This window comes from Condylostylus longicornis, unplaced genomic scaffold (assembly GCF_029603195.1).
Source record: "Condylostylus longicornis isolate FDR11 unplaced genomic scaffold, ASM2960319v2 ptg000038l, whole genome shotgun sequence".
Lineage (NCBI taxonomy): Eukaryota > Metazoa > Arthropoda > Insecta > Diptera > Dolichopodidae > Condylostylus > Condylostylus longicornis.
This window is the reverse complement of record NW_026578007.1, coordinates 5,550,103-5,569,111: the sequence shown is the minus strand read 5'-3', so window position 1 is coordinate 5,569,111 and position 19,009 is coordinate 5,550,103. Positions and strand designations below refer to the sequence as shown.

Genomic DNA, 19,009 nt, shown 5'->3' with positions numbered 1-19,009 from the left:
TTTGATGAGAAAATTAAAAACAAAAACATTTTAGAAATTACTCGTATTATTAAGGAAAATAGTTTGTAAAATTTATGTAAAAATCATTTATTTATTTTGAATTTCGGCGGTTGTCTTTTTATTAGTTGTTCATTTAAAACATAAAATAATTGGTCTAAATTTAGATGGTTCGATTTGAATTGAGTGATAAATTAAGATAGATAAATTAATATTAAATTTAGTGATAAATTAATATAATTAAGAATAATTCCGAATTTTGTATAACAGCTACCCTTTTAAAATTCTCTATATTAAGATAAATTTATTTGAATAATTTTTCGTGACTGGATAAGGGGAATTTATTGAGTAATTTATTGAAATAAAAGAATAGCAAAACTCAACAGCATGTCGCATATAACAGAAGGTATCGAGGGGAAAATTAATTGCCCAAGACTTTAAAAGAATAGTAATATATATGTACTTCTTCAATCTTGATATAAATATAGAATTCTTTAGAGATAAAAAAGAATTGTACATAACATTGTAATGAAAAATTTTAAATTTCTTTGTAAAATTAAATAATTCTTATAGTTTCAGTCCTAAAATAAGTCAAATTGAAGAAAAAAAAAAAAATAGAAATAAATTGCATACTTTTGGGGGCCAACATAGTTTGGAGTGCAAATTTCTCTATCCCTAAGACATTAATTACCTCCCTAAGAAAGTAATTTGAGAAGCCAAAAATTTCATTAAAAACTATTAATTTGATAATCTTGTATTTACTTTATTTCCTAAAAAAATTTAATATAATAGGGACAAACTTATATGTTATTATTATAGAATAACTAAAAATATTTCGTTTAATTATAAAATTTTATCTTCAAGCGGTATTATTAATTTATTGCTCCATTTGTAATCATCTAGGGATAAATACATATATTTGGTCTCAGGCGAAATCTGAGTTGATTTTGCTTTGTCTAAAATTTGCAAGCATTTGTTGCTGTAGAATCCCATATAATTTAGATTTCATCAAGCTTTAAAGAATCACTGATTTGAGAAACTGCCATGCAATTCCAAATATAATTTACTCCTATCGAAGGTTGTAATCATATAGAAATCATGTTTTGTAAAATTAACTTTGCTATAGCAGAAACACAATTTCAATAAATTTTAGTTATAAAAAGTCTGGCAATAAATGTCATACAGTCCCAAAAATAAGTTGTTCACACCCCGGGAGCTATAAATTGTACGGAATTTAAATTTTGCATAAACAAATTCGGAAAAAGGGCTTAAATTCTGAATCAAATCTTAACAATAATGTCATATAATTATTCTAAAACTTTCATACGAGTATCAGAGTGTTGACACGGTCAACTTAATTTTTTTTCCTTTTTTATATTTTTATTTTATATTATATATGTACTCGTATATATTTATTGGTAATCACAACAATATTTTATTGTTTTGTTAAAATTACAAAATGGAAAATTCCTAAAATGAATTAATCACTAAATTACTGATCAGCAAAATTAATTAATTAATTAATTAATATAGATTTTCTTATATACAAAATGTTGTTTAACAATCAACTAAACTTTGTTTGGAAAATAATCAGCTTTTTAATATCTTTTAATTTAGTTTTACGATTTCGATTTGATAGACATTTTTTCTTCGCAATTTCATAAAGAAAAGCAGAAATGTATAGTTGAACAAGTTGACTATAGGACAACATTAGTGTTTAAAATTATATTGTGACTAAATATTAAGTTAATGCATATTCACGATCCTGCTCATATTAAAATGAATAATCACTATTATATTTTTAATCAAGTTTTCTCAACTTGACTATATAATCAACTAATTTTACTTTAGGCTTATTTAACTTGGCCTTATTTTAAAATAGATAGCATATAAAAATTTAATTGGGACATAAATTTTAAAGCATATAACGTTGATTTCCATTCCTAATAAAAAAATTGATCAATATTTGATAAGTGTTAAAAGAATTGGAGTTTCTAGAAATAACAAAATGTTATGTATTGAAAGGCAGAATTGTTACACCATTCGAATTTTGTATACTGTTGAAAAAAAAAATAAACACAACATTATTTAATTGTTAATGTGTTAGATGAAGATTAGGAATTTTTTATGCTTTCTTCTTTATAATAAAGAAATATATCGTATATACTTTTTGAAGATACTATATTATTATATTTCGTTAATTAATAAGATAAACTGGAATGGATACAACAAGTTTGTGTTCCTTGTATCCATATCCTTGAGTTCAGGTTTGAAGCATTAAATTTTTGAAGAAAGATAATTAATACAAAAGATTTTAATTCTAATTTAATTTCAATGTAAGATATTCGAAAGATATTACTAAATTGAATGTCATTCCAAAATTTGTAACTAATATAACAGTTTACTATTATTATGTCGTTTAGAAATATTGTCTTCATTTAATAGGATTTTTAAAATTTTAATTTAAAAAAATGATTTTTTGATTGTATACCATAATAGGATTTGTGATGAAGAAGGTGAGAAGGGAAAGCTTATTCAAACCTTTACTAAAAATTAAACAGAATGGTATAGAATTAAAAATGGGAATCGCAAGAACATTTTTGCAAGAAAACGGTCCTAGTATAATAGAAAAAACTAATCAATTCTAAGGATATTCTTTTGAACAAGACATCCATTTTTATTAGAGGTACGAGTACTTACAAGAGATTTGTATAACAGAAAATGTTATCAAATTCAATTTCGAGAATTTATAATTAAATATAATAATTTCTTAGAATGTATAATGGTTAAAATTCCATTGAAATTTTCTTCTGTATAGAGCAATTTCTTAGAATCCATTAATAATTACACCTTAATCAACAATATTTTTTTTACAATATTAATTACTAATTAATATCAGAAATTCTTTTTATGTTATCTATAATGTATCGAATATTTTGATTCCCAATACCATCTATTACATATTTTTTTTATGTAATAGTTATAAAAAGATGATTCTATTCTATACAAAACCCATTAAATATCATTAAAAATCTCTTTGGACATACAATTTTGTTTGAGAGTTGATTTGGTTTTTAACTTACTTCATACTTTTACGTTTCTATTTTTTTTTTCATTTTATATAAATATAAGTCCTTATTACCACTATCATTATTACCCAAAAGACCGAAAAGAAAATAAAAAAAGAAATTTATAATAAGAAAAATTCTCAATTTTTTTTATTTAAATTTTATATTGGTAAGGTGGGTTGGTTCAAGTATAAATAAGACTTATATTTTCTTTTTTTTTAATCTAATTTTACGAAAAAGGATCTCTCTAAGGATATTAAAATATAATAATATATGTACATATAAGATGGAAAATATACTTATATATAATTACAATATTGTGATCGTTTAAGTCAACATGAATAAAGATTATGAATTATAGATCAGCTATCATATGTGGAGTCGAATAATCAGGATATTGAGTTGCATTTACTGGAAAATTGATTGGTATATTGAAAAATTGCTTGAAGATCAATTAAGAATTGATTAAAATTTTGAAAAACTTAAGTAATAAGAGAAATATTAACCTGTGAGGATGATTCTTGCTGTAGCGAGAATATATTACTATATTTACTATGTATACAAATTAAATTTAAATAACTTAAATATTTGTAGCTATAATCAAGCAACATAATATAAAATTAGTCCAATATAAAATAAATAAGAAAAATTTTTCTACACATAGAAACTTATGATGGAAATTGCTTTTCTGCTGTTGCATTTCTGCTAGACTTAATATTTTTTTTAATTAAATGATAATGCAGGAATTGGGAAGCACATAAAACTAATTTGTGATAAAAGAATTAACGTTCAATTCCAAAATAACTAAAGCATTTTAGAAATTGTAATTTTCAATTTGCAAAGTTGCTACTTAGATTGAAAAAGTTTTTGCAATTGTTTGTAATAGTATGTTTTTAATAGACAACTTATTTGGCTGGTTGGCTCACATGGCATCGTGCAGCAGATTCATACCCGTACCCCTATTTAGCAAAAATGTACCGTTTTACAACCACTACCCAGTGATCACCAGGTGGCAGTCATTGAGTGTACGATTACAGGTGGCTCATCTAAGTCTATCTAATGCCCAACTTATTCTAATAATTATTCTAATCTGCTATTTTCTACTTGTAGTAGTAAAATTAAAAATTTGCAAGTTTCGAAATGAGTTTTTTTTTGCAATAGTTGTAGTTTATTTTCTTTTGAAAATTCGTGTAGCACTTAAGTATCAAATTTACTGCAAAACAAATATTAAAATAGAATTGAATTAACAAAAATAAAATAAAGCGTTTCTAGCTCTAAAACTGGTATTATATTCGCCTCTTGTTTCCTTAACTCATAAGGAGTCATCCTGAAATTTATATAATAATAGTATTTTGGGCTATTATTTTACATGTCTGCTGTACTATATACATATGTAAACTCCGGTGTAATTTTGCAACAAATATAAATCACTTTCAATAAAAATTTTAAAAATAATAACCATCTCATTAATTTGAAGTAATTCCAATTTCATTTCATTTTCGAAAAACAATATTTTTGGATTTATATGGTTATTATTTTTGACCATACTTTTCGTGTAAAAATTTATGAGGGGCATATTTTGTTTTCTTGTTTTGTAAATTCTTCTTTTTCTTTAATTTGCAAAATTTTTCCATTGTACAATTTTTATAGGGTATAAAAAAAAGTCAACAGGTGTGAATTTATACGTTTTCATATACGAGCATATAAAAGCTTTAGAAACGTTAATGTATGCGTCTCAATTCATATATATTTACATATTATATGTTATAATATTATAATGTATACAAAAACAAACAGAAAGAACATTATAGAGAGAGAGAGAGGAAAAGATGAGAGAGAGAGAGAAACAGCATAAAATGTATTTCAAGGACATTTATTGATAATGTATTAGTATTTTGGGTCTATTTCCTTTTCTTTCATTTTTTCTCTTGACACCTTGTCTGTTTTGTCTTTTTTTTTTCGTTTTTGCTTGTTGCAAAGTTATTATTATAAAATTATATGTGTATAAAAAAAAGAAAGGATAATACAATACTAATAAGACAAATGTATAGGTGAAGAAAAAATGGCATTTATTTTTTTTTGTTCTAAACAATAATAAAATAAGTTATTTTTTAAGGGACAAGAAAACGACAACTTGTAGTACGCCATAGTATGAAATGGGAAGCAAAAAAAAATTTTTTTTTGGAAGAAGATAAAGAAAAGAAAAGATGACATTTTCTACTTTATCTTTTGATTGTTGTTTTTTGCTTTTATTGTTATTGTAATTTTATTTCTTCTTTTTTTTGATACACGTCAAAATATTTATGAAAAGATTTTCGAATATCAAATTTTTTGTTTAATGAATTCCATATAACTTAATAAAAACGCGTTATACTCTGATAATAAGTGTAGGGAGAGTAAATATTTGACAGGAATTTCCATTTATAGAAAACTTTATAGAAGCAGTCATTATCATTGATGAGAAATATTGTTTAAATTTGTGATTGGTGAGTTAATACGCTTAACGCTATTACATTTGTATTTACACAACTTATTGCGAATAAAGTGAATTTTAAATTAAATTTTTAAAGAATATATAGTATGCCACTAACTAAAAGACAATATTGTTTTGGAGTAACTATTACCTTTAAAAATGATACAAGGTTGGCTTCGATTTTCTTAGCAAAATTTTGTAATTTGATTTCTGCCCTATAAACATTTTGCTGAAAGTTATTACAGACGAAATATATAAAAATTGTTAAATATTCAACCGATTGTACGACGATTTTAAATTCCCTGATTATATATAAAATTATTGAGTAACTTAAACAAGCTGCGGGATAAAAAAAAATTTCAAATATTTTTTAAATTTATGCAGGGTGATTCAGTAAAGATTACAATATTATATATTATCATTGTTTATTTTCGTTAAAATCGCTGTATCTCGAAAACCGTTGGGTTTTGGCAACTAGTTCCAAACAAAAATGTTATCCACTTTTGATACCCTAAACAATGATATACGATATTGTACTCTTTACTGATTAACCCTGTATAGTTATGTTGAAAAACTGGTTAATTTCTCACATTTATCTACATAAATGTATGAATATTAAGGAAAATGTAAGAATATTTCACAGAAATTTCTTAGAAAACAGACAAGAGTTTGCTTAAAATTACAATGAAAACACATGAGAGCCCTCTTTATAAAATTAACACATTTTTTTATTGTCAAATACTTTGAAATGCTAGTATTAAAGGTGTTTAATTAATGATTCTGTATAAGAAAAGTCTAATACAAATATTTCTGCCCCAAGGCGATGGAAGAATATTCTAAATATTGAAAACGCATTAGAATTCAAAATCGACGATTGTCGCAGAATAATTATATTAATGCTCGTTATCATATAAATGGAAAACCCTTGAAAATCTCTACAATTTTTTATCGAGGAAATTTTTAAATACCGAGATTGTGCAGTGTCACATCCCGAAAATTCTCTAAATGATGTTAGAAATTTTCTAAATGATTTTAGAAAATTTCAATCTCGTTCTTATGAAAATTTTATTTTATTAAATTGATTTTAGTATAAAATGAATTTTTTTTTATTAAAATCGATTGGAAGTTTGGATATTACTTTTTAATTATTTTGATACACAAAATTAATGGAAAATTATTATATGAAATTTATTTACAAAAGCAAGTCATTACTACATTCAAATTTATTGCAATAAATTAAGACAACTATATGCATGTAAAGTAAAAACTATTCACAATGCGTAAATATTCACAATGTTAAAATAAATTTCCATTTCTTTTAATCCTGATTTATTTTCTTTTTGTTTCGTTCTTTATATATTTGTATAATAAAATATACACACATATTCTGCCTGATCCTATTTTTATTATGTGAGTTCTCCAACTTCTTATATTTTATTTTATTTAATTTGTTTTTACTTTTTTTTTTACTTTGCATTTTTTCTTGAAATGAATTAATGTTTTCTATATTCAATATGTGTCCTGTCAGAGGATAAAAATAAAAATGGATAAAGGTTAAACAAGATTTTATAATAATAAAAGAAAAAAAAAATGTATAACAGGTGAGAATGATTTAAAAATGACACATAAGAAAAGAAAAAGTCAGGTGAAAATGTAAAAAAATTAAAGAAAAAAAAATGAGAGAAAATGAAAAAATTTCGGAGGAAATGAAATGAAAAATAATCTTTTCTTTTTCTGTTTTTTTTTTTTTATATTTTTTTTGTTGATGGAAAAGTGAACAGGTAATCAAATAAAAAGGTGTACTTTGCTGTTATATAAATGTCACTTTTCTTCTGATTTTAATGCTGCTTTATTATATTTCTATTTTTTCTTTCTCAAAAGGTATTTAAAGAAATGAAAAAGGAAAAAAGAAAAAGTCAAAGAAGAGAAAAAAAAATAAATGTCCTTTTCTTTTAAAGGAATTTTATCCTTTTTTTTCTTCTTAAAAATATTACAATAGAATGAATTTATAGAAGAAATTTTTACCTGTGAAGATAGAGTATTGTATTGACATATTGATTAGGGTGTAATGTAATTACAAATATAAATATATATGGATATGTATGTACATATATGTATACCAGTAATATGTTAGTATATAAAACAAGTATGTAAAAGAGCGTGATGAGCGTGATGCGAAGAACACAAAACAGGTTGAAGGGTAAATTTTGGGGTTGTTCAAGAAAACTTTAGGATATCATTAGAAAAGAAATTTGTTGCGGTTTCAAAAATATCAATAGCTTTGACTTTGTTTGAGACATAAAAGGCGGAAGAGATGCTTTCGTTTTGAATTAGAGTAAATTAAATGGTGACTAATTATATATATATATATATATATATACATATATATATATATATATATAGAACTGTTAGAATTGAGGCCATAACGACAAGAAATGTACCGGATTATCATAAGTGTGTATAACAGGTGAATGTATAGGTATCAATTGAAAGTTAAGGGAATTAATATGAGTCGTCACAAAAAGAGGGTCTGTAATCCATAAATACTGCACTTAAAAGCTTAAAGAGATTTGATACATATTTAATACAATGTGTGAAGGCGTAAATGTAATAAAAATGCAGACAAATATTAATTTAACCGTTCAACTAACAAAATTATACAGTAAACGCCTAATGTAATGTTTTAAAGCGCCATAGAGCAGAATTTTGTATATGAATCATGGAGAGGAGCTTGTTTTCAAGTTGAATTGTAATGAAAATTTTCTTTTGTTATATACCATGAATCCAACTGTTACAATGTTTTCTAGTGTCTCTGCTGTCATAATATTATTTGTATCAGAGTGTGATCAACTAGTTTTTGCTTTTGTTCTTATCTTGCATTAATAACAAACGTTAACTGTAGATGCAGTACAATAAATATCGATATTAGATTCTTCTTATAGTTCAACATTACAAACTAATTAAAAAATTTACAATACCACTTGTAAACGATATCGCACGTGTTGTGTATGTATTAAATTAAATAAAAAGTTTCTTATGTATATATATACTTATTTTAAAAATGATATACGTTAAAAAAACTTACACCTGAATTTTAAAATAACAATTCTCTAATAATAATAGTTTTAAAGTTTTGATAACTTAATTTGCATTGAGAAGAAAACTTTAAGGTATAATAGAAAAGTTTTTCAATTATTCGAAAGTTTTCAATTATTTCCATTTTTTGTTTTTTCTTTTTGAAATATTGCAAAATTATTATAAAATCCTTTCACTTCTTTTTAATAGAAACCATTATCGATTTCATTAAATAGAAAGTTATATAATCTGTATTGTATATATATACATATAACTTTTGCAATTTACACTTCATTAAAAAGTACATGAATATATATATAAATATATAGTGATTAAATTTCAATATTCAAATTGAATGGATAAGTTATGGAGTTATCCATTCTATTATACACACTTTTAGTGAAAATGGAGAAGAATCAAAAAATAGTTGTTGATTTTTGCAAGCCACTATGTTCATTGCAGAAGTTTATAATATCATCTTTTCAGAAATTAATATACCTGACCATTAAAGTGTGATGAAGATAACTTGAATACTTATTATCATTTACACAACACTAGTATATTAATTAATGAAGAAAGTAGAGTGTAAACGATTGTCATATTATAATGAGTATATCTGGCGAGTTTGATAAAGAATTTTAAATTTTCTACTAATTTACAATAAGAAATCTTTAATTTTAAGAATTAAAGTTCTCTGACATTTGCTTAATCTACTAGTATAAGTTCAAGAGGAAATTCTAGATATCTCATATAAGAAACATAAATTTTGAAACGAAAATATTAATTTTGCTAGGTCAAGAAAGCTTTATTTTTTAAAATTTCCAAAATTACATACGATTCACAAATTATGAGAACAAATGGCAAGTTTTTTATTAAGTATTTAATTAGAAAAAGGTATGCTTACATAAATAAGTTATTTGAACAAATTGTTAGTATGCATCCTCTTATTTTCTTCGAAGTTGTAAAACTAAATTGAAAATTTTGCATACTGTACAGGGTAGATGAGAAATTTTTATATAGTTAGTACTTTAGGAAAATAAAGAAGAAATTTCCATTAAATTTTTTGTTTTAAAATTTATTAAAAAAAAAATAATAGATCATTCTTCGAGATAATATGGGAAATTAAAGGTTGAATTACTCTTCATATAGGTATAGGTATTTTATATATATGTAGCTATGAAATGAAACCAATTTTCTTTGTTCCGAATTTTTTGGAATTAATTGTAGTCCGTACATTACTTACGGTTTACATTGCTTAGTTAAAAAAAAATTTAAATTCATTTCCAAAAATAACGTTGCATCAACATAAAATTGAATTTATTTTATAGTTTCATTAATTATTTTTAACAATATCTGAGTAGTTACATATGTATGTATGTATGTCTCTGTAAATATTGAATGATTATTCTCTCAAATCTTAACATTAAATCAATTGGAAATAGCAAGTTATTATCATTATAGATTTTTGACTATTTATAATAAGGTAAGGCCCATCTGGATTTTCATTTTATTGAGTTAATGTAGTACTAAATTAGGTAAATGTAGTATTTTATTGGGTTAATGTAGTAAATAAGGGCTAAAAAAGCAATTACTTAATAAGAGTCACTTTTATTTCATGTGTATACTAATTCTTTTTTGTCTCTTGGAATTACGCTATGAAAACTTTTATGTGGTACTTACATTTAATAAATTTAATAATTAAAATTTTTATTCATTTTACTGCTTCATTAAATTTACCACATTTTATTTACTTTGTGTAAATTTATTATACAGAAAAATTTGTAAACTTGCACATATGTATATTATGTCAATATAATAATTATTTGCAATATAATTAAAAATAATTTATCATCAATTAAATATTTTAATTAAAATGTTATAATACGTAATCAATGATGATGTTTCAATCAATTGATAATCTGAATTTTTCATAAAAATAAATTTATTTTCTGTTCTTAATCATACGCAAAACATTGATTCTCAAAATGCGTTTAAAGATAAATATTATTAAGTAATAGATAATATAATTAGATAATGTATAGTTAAGTCAGAAGGGTTTAAGTATTATTATATACATTATTATACAGTATGTTTCGCCTAGAGTGGCAAATTATTTCAGGGATAATTTTTTAATCAATTTCGAGAAAAAAATTGTATTAATCCCTGAAATTATTTGCCACATTATGCGAAACAATCTGAATAGTATTTTTATATTATAGTACATTTATTTCATTTAACTGATTAATTTGTTTTTGAAGATTATACAATTTTAATTTGAATATATAAATTCAAATATTAAAGAATATTCATATGATATCGTAAACGTTTAAATATTTGATAAATAACTCAGAATCCTGTTAATGGCACATGTTAATATACACAAAAAAATTTCTTTAACTGTTAGAGAATTTGGAGTTTGGAATTTTCAGAAACAATTTTCTAATTATTGTTGATACTCAAAAACTTTCTTTGTAGGCCGCGAGTGAAATATTAATTCTGAAAATTAAATATCGAAAGACATAATTTTCTTCTACAGTAAAAACTGAATTTCTTAATGAATTACTTATACAACGTGTAGTTTTTTTTAAGTAATAGGAATCGTGCCTATTAAGCAAATTAAACTAAAAAATTTTCCTTCCCGGATTGAACTCGAACCAGTCAACTGAAATTAATGTAAACAACACTTGGTAATCATATGGATTACATTCAGTTGCTAGATTGTCCATCTGGAAAGCGGTAGGTCACTGGCTCGAATCCAGTCCGGGGAGAAAAATTTTTTAATTTATAACGCTCCTTTGATTAGGGTTATCCATCTATTCTGCAGTTGTATGAAAAAAGTTAACAAAATTTCCATTGAGTTAACAAAATTCTTCTTTTAAAAGATTGCTGTGAAGCTCTCCGAATCAAAAAATTTGTTATAATTGTGGAATTATGCCTATATTTTGATTTTGAGGTACTTCTGTGTGAAGAGGCTCACAGCACACTTTTGCATTTTCTTCAACCTTCACAATTAGTCTTTCTCTTAGCCTAGTACGCTTCTGGCAGTTTAATAAACGCTTTAGTTGGAGATTTTCGTACATCAAGATTATATAACACTACTGTAAGAGTTTTTTTAAAATTTAAGTTTTCGAATTAATAAAACACAATTATGTGAAAATGACTTTGGTACCTCACTCCCTTGAATCAATTTGCAAAATTGATTGAGAGGCTTTGTTTTCTTGTTTAAAATCGAATAGGGCTAATGATGCATGCGATTATTGATTTTTAAATAAATGCAAGTACATGGTTTGTAATATTTTCAAATCATATTTTTAATATAAATAATTCAGAAATCATGGTTGCTATTGGAGATTTTATAGTTATGCACATTACGAATTGTACATACAATATACTATAATATTTTGCATATCCATCCAAACACATTATAAGCGACATAATATAAAAAATATGGTTTAAAATATGTAATATAAAACACTTTTGCTTTTGCTAATTAAGTGAAAAATTTTTTTTTAAATAAGAATAAAATATTTAAAATGATTTATTTTTTTTGATAAATGAAAGCGTTAATTATGAATGTCAAATTTTCACAAAATTTAATTATTAAAAATTGAAATTTATATTTTATTTCTTATATTATTTTATATAAATATGTAATATAAAATAATATTTAGTTAATTCACTTACTTCGATGTGCTTTGTCAGTCGGATCACGTCTTAAAACTATACGACGTTTTGATGCACATATTGGTCCAGAATCGACATCATGTATTACAATTTTAATCGCTTCACCATCCATTGAGGTTTGTCGTCTTGGTGCTTCTAAATCTTCTAAATTAGGTCCTGTAAATGCAGCTATCGGTGGTGGTACTGGATTTAATTGTGTTGGTGGTATTGCACCTCTATCACGTAATGCTGCTATATCGGGTCTAAAATTTGTTTTCATAAATTTTATAATGTTAAATTATAATAATAAAAGGAAACCTATGCGCATAAAAATACTTACAATTGTGAACCTCTTCGTCTTATACGTCTATCATCTTCCACAGCCAATATTGATGTTGTAGTTTCAGGACTAAGGGGTGAATCTTCTTGATTTGGTAAATCATCACTTGGTAATGGTGCTCTAAATGATGGACGTCTTGAACTAGGTTGTACAGAAACAATTGGTATTGTTTCAGCTTGTCTGTTAGCAGCTGTTAAAGCAGCAACTTGTTGTGCTGCTTGTAAAACGCCCGGCGCAAATACATCATATGCAGATTTCCTTTAAAAGTAAAATAAGCAAAGTATATTCTTAAACATAAATTTATATTTTATTTAAATTGTATTTACCTTCTTGGTATTGCTGGCATACCTAAACCCAATTCATTTTGTCCACCACCTTGTGCTGGATTAACATTACCGCCACCTTTAATATCATCATCATAACTATGTTGACGTGATACCCTAGAGCCACGCCTTGATGCCATACGTGATATTGGTGGTGCTATACTACTCAATTGTTGTCCACCAATTTCAAATTCAGCATGTGGTGGACTTGATGCTCGACTTGGTGCCATACTACGTCCACCACCTCTACGCCAATCCATATCACCACCAGGAGTTTTAGTACCTTTGAGCTAAAAAATTAAATTTTTTTGTATTTAAAATAGTTTCAATGTTATTTACATATGTATATAGGGGTATACATAACTTTTTTTTTTCAAATTAAATTATTAATTAAATTTTGTGATTAGTTTTGGTATCTTTAATTAAAGTTACAGACTGATAAATGTTGTAGGTTAAAAAAAAAAGTTATAAGTAAAAAAAAATTCTTTCTCAAAAAAATTTTTTGGAAATTATGTTGCGAGGTCTAAAAATAAAGAACAACGAAACCAAAATTCTTACGAAATGAATTCTTTTTTGGCAAATAATTTTAAAGATTAATTAAAACTTGTAACGTTAGTTACGGTAAATAAATATTAGGTTTAAATGTTATATACATTTACATAGGATCAATTTATAATAAAAGTTTTGACATTGACTTTTTCGTTTCATTTCTTTTAATCTTTTAGTATCTTAATAAAAGTTTTACTGTTTCAAATACAAAAATTTCGATAATTTAGTTAATATTAAATATAATCAAGTATGATATAATATTTATGTACTAATACATATATATATATATATATATATATATATATATATATACAGGTCTTTTATTTCAGGGTATTAATAAATATTTTAACCACGTACGATTATATACAATTACTGTACGAATTTGTGTAACACACATTGAGAAAATGGGCATAATACGTAAGAATTTAAAAAAATTTTGCTTTGAATAAATAAGGGAACGTTAAATTATTCAGGGCTATTCCAATAGTATAATTTAAGGATAAAAATTAAAGTAATTTTCCTAAAGAAATAAGAATCTTTCAAAAATCTAGGTAACCAATTTTGCTGTTTTAATAAGTAATCTTTTATATAATTCTGTTTTAAATTACTCTATTTTAATACGATGGCTTGGTAACACTGAAATTGAGTAGGGTACCTACTTTTTAATAATTTACTGAATATCACCCCAGATTTAGTATCTACATTATTCCAGCTCTTGAATTTCATAAAAAATAAAATTAATAGAATATGCCTTAACTTTTTACTCATAAAACGTCTTTGTTATTTACAAGTCTCATTTTTCGTCGAATTATACAAGGCAATCATTTGATTGAAAAAAGAACAATTAATGAATTCGCAAAAATTTTAATTAAACTCGTAAAATTGATCAATATCAATTAGAGCATTTAATATATTGTTGAGTTTTTGTTCATATTGTTGAAAAATATTTATAGCAATTACAAAAATCATCCCTCATTCTGTCGATTTTGATTTAATTGCTGTTTACCTTTTTGGTATTGCTTCTCAAATATATTGTTTATTTAAAGTAAATTCCTTCAAATTTTTAAATATAAATTTTTATGGTAGGTTGTACTTTTGGCAATAATTTTTCCTTCTTTTTATTGTTTTCATCTATTTTTATTTCTTCTTTTACATTTAATTTTTAAATATGTTCCAATATGTCTTAAATTTAGTTGTATTTCCTTGAAGTAAATTAAGGATCTTTGAATATTTTAAGTTAGCCAATTTAAATCAGTTTCTACCATTATTACTATAAATTGGCATTTCTTAATCAATTACAATTATGAATTTCTTCAACCATTAATTTATTTAGATAATTTTAGATATAAATTTTCCCTGAGTAGCAGATTTTCTGATCCTCCGCTTTAATATATAAATGGCATAATACAAGTTTAAAGATTGCGACAACAATTTCATAGTATTCAATTAAAAAAATTACTAATTTCTCTACCACTGTATATTATTATATACGGCAAATAATTTCTTAGAAGGAGAAAAATTAAATCACATATCTTCCATAATATTATCCTTAAATTTTATTAAAAAAAAAAAATTAAGGCAAAAGAATTTAATAAGAAAAGTTTATAAGAAAATCTTTAATATTTGCAGAAAAAACTTTATTTCTAAATTTATTTTAACTTTAATGTCATCTTATTTTATTTCCGTTCTGTTTCCTTTTTTGCAATTATACGTTTACATATATAGAGTGATAATTTGTTTAAACCCCTAGCTAGTATAAAAAGGATGTTAACGTTAAACAATATGCTGTATTTAAGTGTTAAAATAAGCTATAAGAAGGTTAATTCATTAATAAAATCTAAATATCATGGTGGACGTAAGAATTTTTATTATAAACTTTCTTAATTTCATTTAATTTTTTTTTACCATCTACAAATATTTGAACGTCTTGGAATTAAGTCTTAAGGATTTTGTTATATACGTATATAATATATACATTTATTTCATATGTATATACATATTTTTAGGTAAAATAAATATTTGGTTATGTTTTTCGAAGGAAAATATTAATTAGAATTGTCAACTTTCTCTTAGATAATTTTCAGTTTAATTTTATTAAAAAGCCCTTTTTCGACTCCCTACAGAACGTACCATAATTGTATATGTAGTTGTCTTACATATTAAAACATTATTATTTTTAATATTTATATAATATTCGCATCAAGAAATATTAATTAAAAATGGCGTCATCTAATTAATTATTTATTATTTTCTATTACTAAAACAAAGTCAACAAAAAAAAACAACAAAAAAAAATCAAATATACTTTTCTACATATTTATTTTTTCATAATTAATAACATAAAAAAAGATGAGAAAAAATATTAATGAATTGCATTTTACCTTTTCTAATTCTTTTAATGATGCCGGTGATACATCTGAATGTCTTCTTAATTCTGGTGAACGAGGTGGTGCTAATGCACCTATACCATTACCAGGTGATAAATTAGTCGTTGAACCCAATTTAACATCAGAATGACGTCGTTGTAATGCTTCTAATACGGGTACATCTAACATTGAATCAGTTGAATCCTGTTGTATGCACACCCTTGAGGCCATTTTTCTTCTACATACACTACATCGCCACATATTAACATCTTCATTTTCATCTAATTTACTATAACTAGCACAGTCTTCACAAACACGTTGTTGACATTCAAAACAGGTTTTACTATAATCATCTGGTTTAAATGATTTTAAACAAACACGACATGCTCCAGCACGTCTACCCGGTTCCTGTTTATTACCAATTGTTGTAGTGCTTGATGTTGTCGAATTATTATTAATATTGTTATTATTATTTGATGGTTGTGATGATTCATTACTATATTGTGATGAAATATCTGATGCTTCTGTTGGTACTAATGATGGACGCGGTGACATTTTATTAACTGAAATTAAATTTGTAATAAGAAAAGAGTGTATTAAAAAATTAAATTAAGTAAAAGAACTATGAGTTTTATAAATATATTGTGACTGAATTATTAATGTAATTAAGCATATCGATTCAAGTATTTAAAACTTGGCATGACGACAAAATACGAGACTGAACTTATTTGTGTTATTGAGTACTATAGAAATGAATTCAAATATTTCGGGATCGGGAAATCTATTGCATATTTATTGAGATTAAAAATTTTTAATATCATTTTAAAAATGAGTCAAGAAAGTGAAAATATAAATTGAATAAGGCATAATCAGAAAAGGGACACGACAAAATGAAGTTTCATTAAAAATAATATAAAAATGTCAATGCTATGTGCAGATGTTTGGAGATTTTTTTCGGAAATTTCGGAAATTTTGTTTGAATAATTTATTTATGAGTTTACTGGAATATCAAATTTCTCTATTATTCGTACACACATAATTTTTCATTAAATCATGATTTCATTATATGAGAGCGTAATCAAGTGATGTTAAAAACTTGAGAAAGTGCTCTTTTCCAACTAATTTAATTTATTTATAAATTTATACTCGAACTCTGGTCATTAATATAAGTTTAAATTTATAACGGTAAAACGTTTTTAATGTGTGATTTACGTAAAATACATAGAATATTAAACTTATGGATTGAGTTGAGATTTTTGAGATAAGCTCATTTTTGGAACGAAATGTAGTTAACTTATAAATTTAATCACAGAAGCTCCTATTCTTTACATGAAAAGCAGATTTGCTCACAATACAGTTGCTAATGCAATCTTTTAATGCTAATTTCAAGAGAAGAAATTTTTTCAAAATTATCTAAAATCTCAAAGCGGTTAATACAAAAATAAACTACAGTTTTTGTTCGTTCATAACATGTAAACTTTTCCTTTTAGATTTCTTTATAAATGCTAAACAGTTTTTACAATATCTGCAGGATGTCCTTCTTTCATAAGCAAGCGTGGTTCTTTAGCGCGTTTTGTTTTAACTTTACTTAAGATACGTTTACTGTAAGTTCCTGCATTTATTTATTTGGACATAGTGCATATTATAATGAAAATTACCTTGAGTACTTAATACTGCACAAAAACGACAGTGAAAAAGCCGATTTTTGTTTCGAAGGAATTTATAATTATTATATCTTTATAAATGAAGGACTTTTGTTTTATTTTACAATTTTAAACATAATTAAAAAATATTAATTGTGCATCGGCACTTTTAATCTTTAAGGCAGTATTTATGCGTTTGTGTGGCGAACTTATTGAGAAAATCTATTAAGGTTTTTCTTTTTTAAAAATTTCTTCATAAAAATATTTTCTTTTTTTCTGAAAAAGGTCAAATAACTTTTGTTGAAATTTAAAAGTTGCAAAAAAATTCTCTGTTTTTGAACAAAAAGTAATTAAAAACAAAATTTTTCTGTTTAATTATTACAAAATAATAATATTTTACCATTATTAATATAGTTAAAGAGGAAAGAGGGGCCTGTATAGTTAAAGAGGAATTACGATAATAATTTCTTTATTAAAGTCAAAAACAGTATTAAAAATATGAAAAACCTTAAAGTAAAATTATTTTTTTTAATTAATTCTTAATTTTTAATAAAATTCAAAAAATATTTTGAAAAAAGTCGTTATTAATTTCACTCTGTTCGTCCGTCGGTCAGTCCGTCCGTCAAACTGTTTTCAAATCTTCTACATAATTGGAGATAGAAAGCTGAAATTTCATATTTATATAAATCTTTACTAGAAACTTAAAAAACTTTTATTTATCTCCCCTCCTCTAAAAGGTAAAACCTCTCAAAGGCCTAAAAATGTAATTTTTTGATTATTTCTTGTAACGAAAAAAACAAAATGGCCGTAAAAATTTGACCTTACTGTCTAACTTATTATGTATCTGTTTTTTCCAAATTTTTTAATATCGTCTTTGTGGTATGTCGAAGTCTACAACTTTAGCAGCTTTCAGATACTGATAAATAGTTCATTTTCTTAAAAGAAAAGTTTTTTTCCACCTCTACTCCTCGAGTTATCACCTCTCGAAATTTATAAAATTTAAATTTTTGGCCCCTTATACTTCCGAAACTACAAACTTTTTGAAATTTCTATAAATGCAGAAATCTAACCGTAAATTTCATCCTGATGGTAAATATTATTATTTTTCTTAAATCACCCATTCATTAACCCTTAAGTTCAGGCATTATGTTAACACCCTTTCCAATTTTTTTGTTTTATTCCGAAGATTGCTCGTCCTAATTGTATTCAATCCTTGAAAAATATTTGTATATGAATGATAGTAATTTTAATAATACATAGTTTGTTTTTAAAATCTGTATTTTCACTTTCTGAAGGGAAAAGTGCTACATTACAAACCATTGGTTTGACCTAACTTTATTATTATTCCTTTGAAATATTTTTCGATTGGTAAGTAATGTATTAAAAGCAATTTTTTTTGGGATAAAAAACTGAATGTTGTGGAAGAAAATGTTTCTTTTTAAATTGTAAAAAAAAAATTTGTGTATGGCATTTAAAAATATTTATTTCTTGAAAATTATAATTAAAAAAGTG

At 24.7% G+C, this 19,009-nt stretch overlaps 1 protein-coding gene across 2 annotated transcripts in view; it reads right to left on the bottom strand.

Moving 5' to 3' along the window:
- LOC129608970 (regulating synaptic membrane exocytosis protein 2) overlaps window positions 1-19,009 on the bottom strand; it is a 166,979-nt gene that overhangs the window by 58,679 nt on the left and 89,291 nt on the right. For both annotated transcript variants that reach the window (XM_055520777.1, XM_055520778.1), the window contains exons 3-6: window positions 15,870-16,417; window positions 12,943-13,229; window positions 12,617-12,874; window positions 12,298-12,539 (exon numbers count right to left, since the gene is read on the bottom strand). In XM_055520777.1, coding sequence (XP_055376752.1) covers window positions 12,298-12,539; window positions 12,617-12,874; window positions 12,943-13,229; window positions 15,870-16,417 — 1,335 coding nt within the window. The remainder of the gene's footprint in view (window positions 1-12,297; window positions 12,540-12,616; window positions 12,875-12,942; window positions 13,230-15,869; window positions 16,418-19,009) is intronic.